The sequence below is a fragment of the Leucoraja erinacea genome, chromosome 10 (genome assembly GCF_028641065.1).
Source record: "Leucoraja erinacea ecotype New England chromosome 10, Leri_hhj_1, whole genome shotgun sequence".
In the NCBI taxonomy this organism is placed as follows: domain Eukaryota; kingdom Metazoa; phylum Chordata; class Chondrichthyes; order Rajiformes; family Rajidae; genus Leucoraja; species Leucoraja erinaceus.
Genome location: NC_073386.1, coordinates 46,114,226 through 46,130,961, shown reverse-complemented (window position 1 = coordinate 46,130,961; position 16,736 = coordinate 46,114,226). Strand labels below are relative to the sequence as shown.

General features: G+C 42.5%; 1 protein-coding gene across 1 annotated transcript in view; it reads right to left on the bottom strand.

Annotated features, from left to right (window-relative positions):
• kifap3a (kinesin-associated protein 3a) overlaps nucleotides 1-16,736 on the bottom strand; it is a 123,506-nt gene that overhangs the window by 51,881 nt on the left and 54,889 nt on the right. The window contains exon 12 of the mRNA XM_055642118.1: nucleotides 2,560-2,660. Within this exon, the coding sequence (XP_055498093.1) occupies nucleotides 2,560-2,660 (101 nt within the window). The remainder of the gene's footprint in view (nucleotides 1-2,559; nucleotides 2,661-16,736) is intronic.

Sequence of the window (16,736 nt, the reverse complement as noted above, 5' to 3'; positions counted from 1 at the left end):
ATTGAGATCAAAACTGATAGTGTGTCATTTATACCAAATAATTAATTCCAATAATTACTAGAAATTGAAATCTGCAGTCATGTGTAAAATTGATTATTCATGCAAATAGTTGCAGCCTGGTTGCTACACTAACAAATTATGTCAAACAAAATATGCCTCATTTACATGTGCTTATTGTCATTAGTCACTGATTTAAAAGGCAAGTATTTAGATGTTGAGGCTGTAGTGAAGTAGCAGTGATATTCCTTCAAACAATTCCCATACTGAGTATCAGATACCACAATCCTAGGCTGAACCCGCTGTGTCTAGACTCCCTGGCACCTGACTTCACTTATTTACCAGGAATCAGAGGCTTTCACTGCTCTCCCCACATTCTCACACCTTCTCCTTCAACATCTTTGAATGATTACAATGAAAAAAAAAAATGTTTTCTTCTGGAATCACTGTTCTGACCAATCACTCTGGGGTTCACAGTCTGATCAATTAGCATGTATTTCAGCAGATAACTTCAAAGTGCAACGGGTATGATCTGAGGAAACCTTCAGCGGCATTCAATTAGTGGAAGAGACAGTACATATCAAAGGGAGCCATCAATACAATGGCTTTATAAAATCCATTAACTCAAATCAGAAGCATGTTGCCCAATCAGTTTAAAGTAATCATTACATCATCCTACAAGCATCCATTTTCATTGGTTCTATATAACAGTAATTCTATGGCTCCTTTGCACCAAGAATCAAATGACTTTTAAGAAGCAGGAATCAATTCATAATCCTTGGTCTTAACAATACTTCTCCCCTGATCAGCTCTCCGCTAACTTCCTATTTTACATCTGAGCTGATGTTGAGGAAGAGGAAATCCAAAACCATTCCCTGACCCAGAGACTTACCACAAGAAATGTGATCAGTAGTCTTAAAGAAGAACATAGCTTAGTAACATCCTCACAACCTGATTAAGGATAGACAAATCTTCAAAGCTGGATCTCAATTTAAAGCCACAATGCCTCAAAACTTCTGATCTTCTCTCTGACATTTTAAATGGCAACAAGCGTGGCACATTTCGACCTGTCATTAACGCTGGATCAACTAAAAATGTCAACGTATTCCTTCAGGACAAATAAAACTCCTGGGTTTGTCAGTACTGTTATACTTGGCTATGCGGGATTGGATTGAACTAAACCTGCTAGAAGTCCATTGGCAATACGTCAGAATATGCCGAATACTCTATCGAACTTCTACAGGTATTGACTGCTTCCATCACGGTCTGGTTCAGTAACGTGAATGCTGATGAATAAAAGAGAGTGCAGAAAGTGCAGACATTGCCCGACCCCTCAAGGGTATTGGCCTCCCCAAAAGCTGCCTCAAAAAGACCTGCACCACTCTGTCCACACCTTCACAGCCAGCGTCAGAAAAAAGGTACAGGAGTCTGAGAACCATGAGAACCATGACCTTCAGGTTCAAGAATAGCTTCTCCCCATCAACCAATAGGCTCTTGAACGACACCGCACAACCCTGCATCAGCAATGAACTGCCTTGCATTTTTATGACACTGGCTTCCACCATTATGGTCTAGTTACCTGGTATAGTTAAATGTACAATACACAATAATACAATAAATTATTTGTTGTGAAGAAGAAGGGTCTGAAAAATGGTCTCAACCCGAAACGTCATCCATTCTTTCTATCCAGCATTTTGAGTCTACCTTTGGTGTAAACCAGCATCTGCAATTCCTTCCTACACAAATTATTTGTTGTGTGTGTTGTTGCACTAATGTACCTGTAATGCTGCAGTAAGTATGAATTTCAATGTTCCGTTCTCGATGCATTAAACACTGGACATACTTATTATGGCTGTCCTTTTAAATTAGTTGGGGACCTCGGACCTTAGGAGTGAGAGGTTGAAGATATCCACGAAAATTCCACCCATTTTGCACACACAGGTTTTAATAAGGCGGCCAGGCACATCATCAGGGTCAGATGTTTTGAGGGTTCACCCACGTGTAGGGTCTTTTAAAATAGGCCTTGGATTCTGAGATTAGTGTTGGCGGGGGCTGTTAAGCCCAAGAAGCACATTATTGTTCTTCCCTTCCAAGTGAGCAGAGCTTGTCTAGGAGGAGTAATACATTGCTGCGGCTTGAGATACTTGGTTTCACCTTATTGGAAATCATCATGTGCAAGCCTTGCCATAGTTGTCAAATGTTTGTCTAATCCTCCAGTTTAGACAAAAAGTGCCTCTTCATTTTCTCAATAGTCTTCTCAAAGTTGTACCCAGTGACATTACTATGTATAAACACAGCTGAAATTTCTACATGGTGAACCTAAAATATATAAAACTACCCTTTAATAAAATCTGACAATGTGCACTTTAACAACGTGATTTTTCTATTACAAATCTCAAATGGTGGAGTGTAGAAGCAAATAAATAAATGATGGGTCTTTGTCCCAAACATTATGGAGGGCACGGTAATTCTCAACTATTCAACCTCAACTGTTGTAGTTTAATTGTCAATAATCAATCTAATTTTAAAGAGTCATTTACAAGTTGATGTAATTTATTTTACCTGTGGAATGCAATCAGTGTATGCAAACATAGATTTGAAGCGATCATCCATGGTGACATGGTACAGAATACACATCACTATTTGCCTATGGTTTTCAGCACCTGAAAGAGAAAAAAATAAAATAATAAGCACAATAAATTTCTAGAAGTTTCTGTCACAAGATGAAAACTTTTTTCTAAAAATGTCATTGTAAAGGATGGATTATAATTGCAGGATCATTATTCCAGAATAATTCTGGAAACAATGTATGCCAACTTCGACAGATGCGCCGTATAAAGCATTTTATCAGGATGCATCACCGCTTGGTTTGGGAACAGCTCCATCCAAGACCGCAAGAAATTGCAGCAAATTGTGGACGCAGCTCAGACCATCACACAAACCAACCTCCCATCCATTGACCCCATTTATACCTCACGCTGCCTCGGCAAGGCCAGCAGAATAATCAAGGACGAGTCACACCCTGGCCACTTCCTCTTCTCCTCTCTCCAATCGGGTATAGAAGTGTGAAAACGCACACCTCAAGATTCAGGGACACTTTCTTCCCAGCTGTCATCAGGCAACTGAATCATCCTACCACAACTAGAGAGCAGTCCTGAACTACCATCCACCTGATTGGTGACCCTTGGACTACCTTTGATCGAACTTTGCTGGCTTTATCTTGCACTAAACATTATTCCCTTATCATGTATCTGATCACCGAATGGTTTAATTGTAATCATGTATTGTATTTCCGCTGACTGGTAAGCACGCAACATAAGCTTTTCACTGTACCTCGGTACACGGGACAATAAACTAAACTGAAAATGAAAGATGTTTAAAGATGAAGAACTAAACCAGCAATTTGTTAGCAATGAGGTGAATGAAGTCAATCATAATGATTTCAGCCAGCTTTCCTGGTGCTTAACATTGACTTCAAGATTTCACACACAATCAATTGCTGTAATGATACCAATGGCAGTCATTCTCCCCTGGAATTCAGCTTCTAATCTTGGACGAAGAATGCCAAATATCTCAAATCCAGCATCAGTCACCAAATGTCAAACAACAAACTCTGTTTTCCTTCCATAGATATTGCTTGACGAGCGTTTCAAAAATGTTAAAACACTCAAGTCAAGCAATATCTATGGAAAGAAAACAGAGTTAGTATTTCCAGTCGTACACCTTTCATCAGAACTGGGGAAAGAGAGAAAATAAGACAGTTTAAACTATAGGAGCTTCAGGAGGGTCAGGGGTGAGGGAAAGAGGAGTGGGGGTTGCATTGTTGGTTAAGGAGGATGTCGCATCTGTGTTCAGAGGTGACATTACGGATGGTTCGTCCAGTGAGGTTATAATGCCCTCCATGTTTTAATTATTTGCCTCTGTACTCCACAATTTAAGATATGTAATAGAAAAAAAAAATCACATGTGGTTTAAGTGCACATTGTCAGATTTTAATAAAGGCGATACAAATTTCAACAACACGAACTGAAGCTCGCCTCCAGATGTGGAAGAACAGACTAGCCACTGTCCCTATTTCCACCAACATGGGCATCCCAGCAGCAGAGCGCTTACCACCAGGTGCTGATGAACACTGGCTGAACTGCAGATGTCTCAACCGACTGTGAACCGGGGTCGTGCGGTCAAGGGTGACAATGCACAAATGGGGCTACATCGAGGGAACAACAACCTGTGACTGTGGTACACAGACCCAGACAATGCAACACCTACTAGCAATGCCCATTGCTAGACAATCCATGTACTACTGCAGACCTTGCACTTAACACTCCAATAGCACAACGATGTATACAGCAGTGGCGAGGCACTATATAGCACAAGGACACGAAAGAATGAAGGCCATTTTTACACATTTTGTTTCACCATGTAGAAATTACAGCAGTGCTTATACATAGTCCCCTCATTTCAGGGCACCAGAATGTTTGGGACACAGCAATGTCATGTAAATGATGGTAGTCATGTTTAGTATTTTGTTGCATATCTTTGCATGCAATGACTGCCTGAAGTCTGCGGTTCATGGACATCACCAGTTGCTGGGTGTCTTCTCTGGTGATCCTCTGCCAGGCCTGTAGTGCACCCATCTTTAGCATGCTTGTTTTGGGGGCTAGTCCCCTTCAGCTTTCTCTTCAGCATACAAAAGGCATGCTCAATTGACAGTGACAATAGACAATGTGCAGGAATAGGCCATTCGGCCCTTCGAGCCAGCACCGCCATTCAATGTGATCATGGCTGATCATCCCCAATCAGTACCCCATTCTGCCTTCTCCCCACATCTCCTGACTCCGTTATTTAAGAGCCCTATCTAGCTCTCTCTTGAAAGCATCCAGAGAACCTGCCTAAACCGCCTTCTGAGGCAGAGATTGGGTTCAGATCGGGAGATTGCCTTGGCCACTCAAGAATTTACCATTTTTTAGCTTTGAAAAACTCCTTTCTTGCTTTAGCAGCATGTTTGGGATCATTATCTTGCTGTAGAATGAACTGCTGGCCAATGAGTTTTGAGGCATTTGTTTGAACTTTAGCAGATAGCATGTGTTTATACACTTCAGAATTCATTATGCTACTACCATCAGCAGTTGCATCATCAATGAAGATAAGTGAGCCAGTACCTTCAGCACCCATACATGCCCAGGTCATAACACCCCCACCACCGTGTTTCACAGATGAGGTGGTATGCTTTGAATCGTGGGCAGTTCCTTCTCTCCTCCATACTTTGCTCTTGACATCACTCTGATATGTTAATTTTCATATCATCTGTTTACTAAACCTTTTTCCAGCTGTGGTTTCTCTTTTAAGTACTTCTTGGCAAACTGTAACATGGCCATCCTATTTTTGCAGCTAACCAGTGGTTTGCATCTTGCAGTGTAGCCTCTATGGTTCTGTTCATGAGATAAACAGCAATAACAGTTTCCAACGTGATGAAAAGACTGGAGGAAAGACCAGGTGTTGAGAGCTCTCTTATACCTGCATTAAGGAGCCAATTAAACACACCTGAACAATTACAAACGCCTGTGAAGCCATGTGTCCCCAACATTATGGTGCCCTGAAAACGGGGTGACTATGTATAAACACTGCTGTAATTTCTACATGGTGAAACCAAAATGTATAAAAATGGTGTTTAATAACATCTGACAATGTACACTTTAACCTTGATTTTGTTCTATTACAAATCTCAAATTGTGGAGTATAGAGGCAAATAAATAAATGATGGGTCTATCCCAAACATTATGGACGGCACTGTATATGGGTGGAGCTGAGGAACAAAAAAGGGATGATCACCTTGTTGGGGGTATACTACAGACCCCCGAATAGTCAACAGGAATTAGAAGAACAAATGTGCCGGGAGATTGCAGATAGCTGCAGGTCAAATAGGGTGGTTGTTCTAGGGGATTTTAACTTTCCCAATATATTGGGAAAATCATAGCGTGAAGGGTTCAGATGGGGTGCAATTCCTCAAAAGTGTTCAGGAGAGTTTTCTTAAGCAGTATGTGGTGACCCCCGCATGTGAGAGGGCAATGCTGGATCTAGTATTAGGAAATTGGGAAGGGCAAGTTAATGAAGTGTGTGTGGAGGAGCCATTTGGGACCAGTGACCACAGTTCGATTAGGTTTAAGGTTGTTATGGATCAGGACGGAGAGGGTCCATGTGTTAAAATGCTCAAATAGTGTTAGGGCAACTTTGAGGGTACGAGTGAAGGTCTCGCTCAAGTTGACTGGAGCTGGTTATTAGAGGGGAAAGGAACATCGACCAAGTGGGATGTTTTTAAAAGTGTACTGAAGAAACCTCAGGATATGTACGTCCCCGTTAGATTAAGGGCAAAGCAGGCAAACGTAAAGAAGCTTGGCTGACGAGGGAAATTGAGACGTTAGTTAAAAACAAGAAGAATGCATGAGGTATAGGCTGCTGGGATCAAGTATATCCCTGGAGTAGTTTCGGGAACTAAGGGGTAAAGTAAAAAAGGAAATCAGAAGGGCAAAAAGCATCCAGGAGACAGCTCTGGCAGGTAGCATTAAGGACAATCCCAAAAGATTTTATAAATACATAAGAGGGAAAACGGTAACTGGAGAGAGAGTGGGACCTCAGGACTCAAAGTGGTCACCTCTGTGTGGAGCCACAGCAGATGGGCAAGGTCCTAAATGAATATTTCTCCTCTGTATTTACCAAGGAGATACAAGATACATTTATTTGTCACATGTGCCAGTTGGCACAGTGAAATAAATGTGATCACCATACAGCCATACAATAAAATAAAGAACACAACACAAGATAGAGTTCAACATAAAACATCCCCACACAGCAGAATCAAAAGTTTCCCACTGTGAGGCAGTAGGACGGGGGAAATTGAGCAGTCACTGGAAGTGTCTTGAGAGCAGTCAGGGTTAGAAGTATTGAAAGGTACTGTCATGCTTGAAGGTAGAAAAATCTCCAGGGTGTGATCTGATATATCCAAGGACATTGTGAGAAACTAGAGAGGAAATTGCGGGAGCCCTGGTTGAAATTTACGAGTCATCCTTAAATACAGGAGAGGTGCCGGAAGAATGGAGGGTGACAAATGTTGTACCTCTTTTCAAGAAGGGGTGCAGGGAAAATGCTGGGAACTTTAGACCAGTGAGCTTAACATCTGTAGTTGGTAAGCTACTGGAGAGTATTCTGAGGGATAGGTTATACAGGCATTTGGATGGGCAAGGGCTGATTAACGACAGTCAGCATGGTTTTATACGTGGGAGGTCGTGTCTCACAAATCTAATTGATTTTTTTGAAGATGCGACCAAAAAGGTTGATGAGGGGACAGCTGTAGATGTTGTGTAAATGGACTACTGTAAGGCGTTCAACACGATTCTGCATGGTAGACTGCCCTGGAATGTTAGATTGCATGGGATCCAAGGAGAGATAGCAGAATGGATAGCAAATTGGCTCCATGGAAGAGAACAGAGGGTAATGGTGGAAGGTTGCTTCTCAGACTGGAGGCCTGTGACTAGTGGTGTGCCTCAGTGTTCAGTGCTCGGCCCCTTACTGTTTGTCATCTACATCAATTATTTGGATATGAACATACAGGACAAGATTAGCAAGTTTGCTGATGATACAAAAGTTAGTGGTTTTGCAGATAGCGAAGATGATTGGGAACAATTGCAGCAGGATCTGGATCTTATAGAGGTATACAAAATCATGAGAGGAATAGATCGAGTAGATCTTTTGCCCAGAGTAGGGGAATCGAGGACCAGAGAACAAAGGTTCAAAGGAAAAGGGAAACGATTTAATAGGAATCCGAGGGTTAATCTTTTCCACACAAAGGGTGGTTGGTGTATGGAACAAGTTTCCAGAGGAGGTAGTTGAGGCTGGCTCTATTCCATCATTTAAAAAACGGTTAGACAGGTATGGATAAGACAGGTTTTGAGGGATATGGACCAAGCGCAGGCAAGTGGGACTAGTGTAGCTGGGACAGTGTTGGCCGGTGTTGGCGAGTTGAACCAAAGGGCCTGTGTCCACACTGTATCACTCTATGACTTCCAAGGTGAGGAAGGAATGGACAAGAAATATCTCTGACTGGACACGGTCAAAATTGCTATAGGGATGAGCTGTAAACAAGGTCAGTTGATCAATGGATTATACAGAGAGAATCTGAACAAAGGAACAGAACTATGAAATGAGGACAGTTTGAGAAGTGAATACAAAGGAGTACAAAAGTTGCAATATGCAGAAAGGTGAGACATGTCCAGCAGATCAGACTATGCAAATGAAAAGAGAAAATTGTTACTATTGCAGGTAATGTAGCCAATAAAAAAAGTGACTAACCAGAAGAATTTGAAGCAGCCATTGTGTAGCTGTGTTTGCGTTCCAAGTGCATCGTTTTGAATAGTGGGTGCTAAGGGTTTGGTTTGTGAGGTTTATGCAATGATTCTAAGCTGAGGTACAAGTAAGAGGAGGTAAAGTATCTTAACTTTATTCTTGGGACATAGTGTAGGCTCAATGACAGTTAAGTTAGTGGCCTGCTCCTCTTGCAGGATGTGGGAGATGAAGGAGAGTTACTGTGCTCTACCAAGCAGCAGGTAGTTGGGTGACCACAAAAAGGAAAAGGGAATAAGCAGATAGTGCAGGGTTCCACTGTGGTCATTCCCCTCAGTAACACATATCTCTTTGATTACTGTTGGGGAGGGGGGGGAAATACTTTCAGAGACTTGCAGCAGCAGCCAGGACTGTGACACCATCCCCGAATGATGTGTTGCTTCCCTTGTGACGTGGTCAAGGATGTCTCTGACCAGTTGCAGAGCTTCCTTAAGGAATGATTAACCAGAGGTCATTGTGCATATGGGTACTAACGGCATAGAGGGAAAAAAAGATGAGGCCGTGAGGAGGGAATATAGATTGGGAAAGAGATAAAAACCAAGACTGCAAGGGTAGTAATCTCCGGATTACTCGCAGTGCCACGTGCTGGTGAAGGCAGAAATGGAAGGATGGTCCTGATTAATGTGTGTCTATGGAACAGGGGGGGCCGGGGGTCAGTTTAATGGATCATTGGGACTTTTTCACGGGTGAACGTGACCTGTACAAAAAGGACGGGTTGCAACTCAAGTGCAATGGAACTGATATTCTGGGAGGGAGATTTGTTAGTGTCACAGGAGAGTTTCAACCAGATTAGCCGCATCCCAGAAGGGAGATGAGAAGTTGGGGGCAAAACCTGGACTATGGCAAAGAGAGGCAAAAAATGTTGTTAGCCTGCATTTATTTTTATTGACATACCCAGGGCATGGATTTGCTCAGGTATTAGAATATTATAGACATAACAGAAAATGGCTGCGAGAAGCACTGATAGACAATCTTCGAAGATACAGGTAATACAGGCATGATAGTGGTACAGGTATAAGAGGAGGGAAGGTTGCCTTTACGGAGCTTAGAGAGAATATTTTTAGGTCGGTGGGGGGGGGGTTGATTCAAACTTAGAAACAAGAAAGGGACTATGTCCTTTAAAAACTCCCTGGTTTGCTCTTCCATCACTATCCTCACTTGCTTCGTATTGAACTTTTTCCATGCACCAGCTAGAGATGCAACAGCATCTCATCTCCTGGCTGGGCACGTTGCAGTCTTCACCGAATTCTACAACTCTAGGTAACTTACTTTCTCGTTATTATATCAGAATTGGCCAGTTCTGCTGTGGGCCACTCGTATGGAGCAGTGCCTCCGTTTTTCAATCTACATTAGACACCCTGACCTCAGCATATCAGAAATATTCCCTTTGCCCAATTCATCCATTCCAGGTAATTTCTTGCAATTTATAAACCAACTTTCTTTCTATCCTAGTTCTGGTAAAAAGTTGATATATAATGTTAACACTATTTCTCTTCCAACATTGCCTGTTGAATATTTCCAGCATTTACTAATTTTATTTCAGATTCTTAGTATCTGCAATTTTGATTTTCAGTCAGCATACATTGCTTGATAGCACGATAGTAGAACAATCATCTTGTTGTTGATTGGCACAGGGACAGGAATTAGCAAGACTACATTTGCCCTACTTTTTTTTAAATAGATGGGCAGACAATTTTACACATTCGTGTTTCGTTATTCAAATGGTGACGGTTGTGGAACAGTTTAGCTGAAGGCATGGTTTGTGCACAAGCACAAATCTTCAGCATGGCAGCCAGCTTGCATTATAAGGTCACACAGCCTCCTCCCGCCTTGATTACTGCAACTCCCTATACACTGGCATCAGCCAATCATCCCTGTCCCGCCTGCAATTGGTCCAAAACGCCACAGTGAGACTTCTGACGGGCACCCGTAAAAGGGACCACATCCACCCCAATTCTGGCCTCTCCCCACTGGCTCCCAGTGCCGTACAGAATCAATTTCAAGCTCCTCCTATATGTATGCAAAGCCCTTAATGGGCTTGCCCCCACCTACATCAAAAATCTTCTAACCCACCACTCTACCTCCAGGTCCCTCAGGTCGGCCGACTTGTGGCTACTGACTATCCCGCGGTCCAGGTATAAGCTCAGGGGCTTCTGCGCTTTTGCGGTTGCAGCACCTAGACTGTGGAACAGCATCCCTCTTCTCACCAGAACTGCCCCCTCCATCGACTCTTTTAAGTCTAGACTTAAAACCTATTTCTTCTCACAGGCGTTTCACGTGGTCCTCTGAGGGAGCCCTGTATGTATGTATTTATGTACGTATTGTTAGATCTATGTACCATTGTATGTAGCACGTTAGTACCTGCACTGATGTAAAGCACTTTGGTCAATGAGAGTTGTTTTTAAATGTGCTATAGAAATAAAATTGACTTAACTTGACTTACATTCAATGTTCACAACCAGATCTTGATTTCACAGAAATTACTTTAAGACTTGCTCTTAGTGGACTTTTGGATGGGTACTAGGAGTCAGGTGTCCCCTTACAATTTGAAATATCAGGTTCAACGTGCAAGGGCACAATCTTTCATATGGAGGCCAGCTCTCTATCAGCAACATCTAGCGTAGCCCAATGCAACATGAGCGTTTCCCCCCTCCCCTCTTCCCACTCCTCTCTTCCCCCCCCCCCCCCCCCCCCCCTCGTCACTTCCCACCCCCCTCTCCACCACCACCATAAATAACTAAAAATGACTTTGGAAGCTGCTGACCTGGTGCCAAGCTATCATTTACTGAATACTTATCATTGGGTAATTTCGTAATTCCCAAATATTTAAAATTACACACGATATGTTAAATTAGTTAAAATCCCTATTTCATATTTCCTCATGACATCAGATCAGGTCATTCGATCCATCGAGTTCATGCCAGTAAAAGAACATTCCCATCAGTCCTGTTCCCTCTCGTTTCCCTGCTACACTTAAGAAAATCGGAAGTAGTATATACAACTAAAGTAAATTAAATCAAACACAAAGATCTAGTTGCTTTGCTCATATATAATTTCTCCATTTATTTAATGGGGGCTGATGTATTTGCACTTGGTCTGACCATATACAGGCTCGATGGGCAGATTTTCCACTCAGAAATTGGTGAAGAATTTGTGGCCTGAAGCCTGCACCCTGCTGCATGGAAAGTGTTCAGTATTGGAGGGGGGAGGGGGGGGGGGGGTCCATTTACCAACTTATTTCCTTGCAAAACTGAGTGGATCTCAATGAATATAATAGGGTTAAAATAGCACATTCTATAGCACTAGCATAACCAGCATTGTAACTGAGAGGCAAGTGAGCTAGAACAAGGCAAGATGCTCAAAGGATGAAATGCAAATAGAGTATTAAAACAAAGATATGGTGTGATGCTGAAACTCAGACCATTGAGTCTATTGAGCATCCCCGGGCGCGTCCTCAGGGCCTGCGCTGCGCAGTTGACTGACGTCTGGACTGACATCTTCAACCTGTCACTTGCCCAAGCAGTTGTCCCCACGTGCCTTAAAACCACCTCCACCGTGCCGGTGCCAAAACACTCCACTGCGGCAAGCCTCAATGACTTCCGCCCAGTTGCACTTACTTCCATCATCACCAAGTGCTTTGAGAGGCTGGTCCTGGCACACCTCAAATGCCGCCTACCCCCCACATTGGATCCCTATCAGTTTGCCTACCGCAAGAACAGGAGTACAGAGGATGCCATCTCAACGGCACTTCACTCCGCCCTCTCCCACCTCGACAACAGAGACACTTACGTAAGAATGCTGATCATCGATTACAGCTCAGCATTCAACACCATTATACCCTCTAAACTGATCACCTAACTCGATAACCTGGGCATCGACCCCTCCCTCTGCAACTGGATACTGGACTTTCTAACCAACAGACCCCAGTCTGTTAGGTTAGACAAGCACACCTCTTCAACCCTCACCCTGAACACCGGCGTTCCACAGGGCTGTGTGCTGAGCTCCCTCCTCTACTCCCTCTTCACCTACAACTGCACACCTGTACATGGTACTAACACCATCATCAAGTATGCAGATGATACAACGGTGATTGGCCTCATCAGCAACAACGATGAGTCGGCCTATAGGGAGGAGGTTCAGCTCCTAGCAGTATGGTGCGCTGACAACAACCTGACCCTTAACTCCAAGAAGACCAAGGAGTTCATTGTAGACTTCAGGAAGTCTAGGGGCGGCACGCACACCCCCATCCACATTAACGGGACGGAGGTGGAACGTGTTTCCAGCTTCAGGTTCCTGGGGTCAACATCTCCGATGACCTCTCTTGGACCCACAATACCTCAACTCTGGTCAAGAAGGCTCATCAGCGTCTCTTCTTCCTGAGGAGACTGAAGAAGGTCCATCTGTCTCCTCAGATTCTGGTGAACTTCTACTGCTGCACCATCGAGAGCATCCTTACCAACTGTATCACAGTATGGTATGGCAACTGCTCCGTCTCCGACCAGAAAGACTGCAGAGGGTGGTGAAAATTGCCCAACGCATCACCGGTTCCACGCTCCCCTCCATTGAGTCTGTCCAAAGCAAGCGTTGTCTGCGAAGGGCGCTCAGCATCGCCAAGGACTGCTCTCACCCCAACCATGGACTGTTTACCCTCCTACCATCCGGGAGGCGCTACAGGTCTCTCCATTACCGGACCAGCAGGTCCAGGAACAGCTTCTTCCCTGCAGCTGTCACCCTACTCAACAATGTACCTCGGTGACTTCCAATCAACACCCCCCCCCACCCCCCCGGACACTCCTCCCATAGGAAAAAAACACTGACTGTATGCATGTCCAAAATAGATTTATACGGTAATGATGATTTTTTGATTTTCACAAAGGCAAGAGAAAATATTGGAATAGAGGATCAATCTAACACAATGGGATCTTTTACACCAATCTGGGAATACATATTGGTCTCAATCTAATATCTCATCCAAAAGAAATCAACCCCTTCAGTATTGCATTGGACGTTTTATTTATCTCAAGAAGGGGACATGAATCTACAACCACAAATTAAATCAACTGAACCATGGCTGGCACAAACAACAAGATAACAATATGAAGGGGAGGCACAAGAGATGCAAATACCATGAATCTTGAGCAATAAACAAACTGCTGAAGTAACTCAGCATCTGAGGAGGGAAATGGACAGCTGACACTTTGGTTGGATACACTACTTCACACCGAAACAGTGGAGGGGAGGTAGCTGGTAGAAAGACGCGAGGGGAAGGAATGGGGCAAGAGCTGGCATGTGATAGGTTGACACAGGTAAGGAAGGGTTCATTAGCAGATGATACAGATGGGGTGAGAAAGGTGGAGATATTAACTAAGGCTGGAGAAGGCTTGCAAGCAATAGCTCCATTTGGCACTGGTGGACAGAGCGTGTGTTTGGCAAAATGGCCACCTAGACTACACTTGGTCACTGATGTAAAGGAGGCCACATTGAGAGCACTTGAGAGGTTGAGAGGTTGAAGGAGGTGCAGTCACCCTTTGTCTCATTTGGAAAGGTTGTTGGGGATCCTAAATGGAGGCAGGGGAGAAGTGCAAGGACAGGTGTTGCACATCCTGGGATTCGAGGGGAAAGTGCCTGGGGAGGAGGATGGCAGGTGGAGTGAGATGAGTGAACCAAGAGGTCAGAGAGAGAGAGAGAGAGAGGTCTCTGTTGATGTCTCCATCTTTCTCACTCCCTATCTAACTCATTCCCCAATCAGCTCCACCTTACCTGGAAGTACCCATCACGTGCCAACTCTTGCCCTATCCCCTTGCCCTCACTTCTTTCTATCAGCTATCTCCCCTTTCTTCCATCAGTCTGGTCTGGCCTGCTGAGTTACTCGAGCAGTTTCTTTGTTCAGGTATCAATATAACATGCGTTGAAAATACTATAGTGTTCTTTCTTTAAATAAATGTCAAGGCATTCAATTCTCTTCTGGTGCACCCATTTTAACGGTGAAAGATTATGAAATTGACTTGATTATGCAGATTTTTGATAAGTGATACTAGGTTTACTGGATTCCATGAGTGATGCACACTTCAGGTTTAACAACCTACTATTGGTAAACTTTATCCTTTTTAGGTAGTCTGCACAAGAGACAGAAACTCAGGCGATATTTGCACATGGTCTATTAAAACCATGTGTGTTTTGTCCAACACCAGGAGAAAAAAAATAGCATCTCCACTTAATTGAGAAAACAGGAGGAAGCATAAATTTTACTGCCATCAATAACTTCAAGCAATCCTGATACAACTTTACTGCACCCCCACTGGCAGTGGCAGATGGTTTTCGTTAGGGTTTTTGCCACATCTGACTTCTGCTATTACCTCACTTCATTTGTAGAAAAAATGTATGATTGTTTATAAGCTGAATAGTAAAAGATTGCCCCTAAAAATAACAAGCAATGGTCTATTAAATCTAAAGAAGAACTACAGTAGCAATATGGGCCTCTTTTATAGTAATCTGCAAGATTAATTGTCCCCCAAAGTCTGGTGAGGTAGTTAAATTGAATACATAGATTTTGGCAACAGTTATGTTAACTGAAGCAGACAAATAAAACATCACACAAGTTGCATTATAACAGATTATATTAATTCTTAAGGAACACAAATATAGAAAAGATACACATTTCGTAAATAGAAGCAACTGGTTTATTCCTTCATCAACATCTTGCTACACCCTACCTCTGGTGAATTGGATAGGTTATGGTCCAGGGTTCGATATGAGAATCATGTCTGTCATTTCATAACAGGATAAGAAAACATACTCTGTTTGGTTGCTCTCTGTATTACCCACCTGAACTTTGAAATCTAGTATATATCCCTGCCAAAGGAATGCAAATTTAAAAGCTTAATACCCTGTTCTTACAGCATTACTAAATTGGCCACAATTTTGCAATGAAGTAAACAATGACATTCTGCCGAGAGCAGCTTAAAGAGCCACTTTTTGCCTTTGCCTTATTAGGCACCAGGTTAGAGACACAGGAAGGGTTGGAATCCATGATAGCTGTATGTTCGATAAAATGAAGCATCCTTACAATTTCTCTTCAGGATACCTGGCCTTTACAATTTATCAACTAGTATTAGAAAATATTTGTCATCATGAAACAAAAACTGAAAGCTTTCAAATAAGGGCAATGAATTAGGATCTCCTCAAATAACGCACAAATACAACAATGTGACCACCAGCTCAAAAAGGTGAAGATGAATATCATTTGAAAGAACAGTCTTGCTAAATACTCTGAAAACAAGAAACAGGAATGAGCTGCATAAAGAGCAGCAATGTTGCAACCAAACAATATGAACTGATGATTAAAATTGTCATTGGACTGTGCATATATTCTTGGTCAATAAATTGCAATCGTTTCATATTAATACTGCTGTTTAAAAAGTCATGACATGGCTGATGAAAGTACAATAGACTTCTTGGATAAATACAAAGCAATAAACAGTGTTGTGGAAAAATAGACACGTGAGACACCAAAAGCACAAAATAGCATGAAACACAAATAGGAAAGATTGGCTGAAGGTTCCCATTTTTAGCCCAAAGGATATTTAAGTAGTGGGTAATGTGATCTATTTTCATTTGTGGCTGTTCAGTCGAAAAAAGCTTACACTGTAAGCACGTTTAGTATTTTATATGAAGTTTCCGTGTAAAATAACCCCAGGAAATGAGTAAGAGGAATAACAATAAATGTTTCCTAGGCACTCCTAATGTATGTTTGCTCACAATGCAAACACCTACTACTTAATAAAACATAAAAACCTTATTTAAAACAGGGGGCGCCCAGCACCTACATGAAAGGCTGTGCCTGTTTGAAGCTGGAGTGAGAATTTTTGGGACAAACCCCAAAGGAATAAATAAAGCGGCAAGACAGCTTTACAGGGTTAGTACAAAACAATTGACATGCAGGTAATAATAAATAAGGAAAAACAGGAACCAATTAGCTGTAAATATATTAATTCTTTCGTGATCTGGAAAATTAAAAGATTAGCAGATTAACTCATCGTCAACGATACAGATTGTTGGCCTATAAAATTCGTTAAATTCAGTATTTAATGTAATTTGGATAATTTTGATAAAACAAATTCATAACCTGTAAACAGAGTTGCAGCTTTGCAAATATTTATATTCCAGTTATGCAGTACCATGGTCTGGAAAATGAGACCAACAGCAGCTGAGATTTCATGTCCAATTGCACCTGGCAAGTCAGATGAAGTAAATGATTGTGGCTCTGTACTTGAATGTCGACTAACTGGTGACATATTTAAAAGTTGCCTCCATTCTCAGAATCAGATAAATTTGAAAGATGC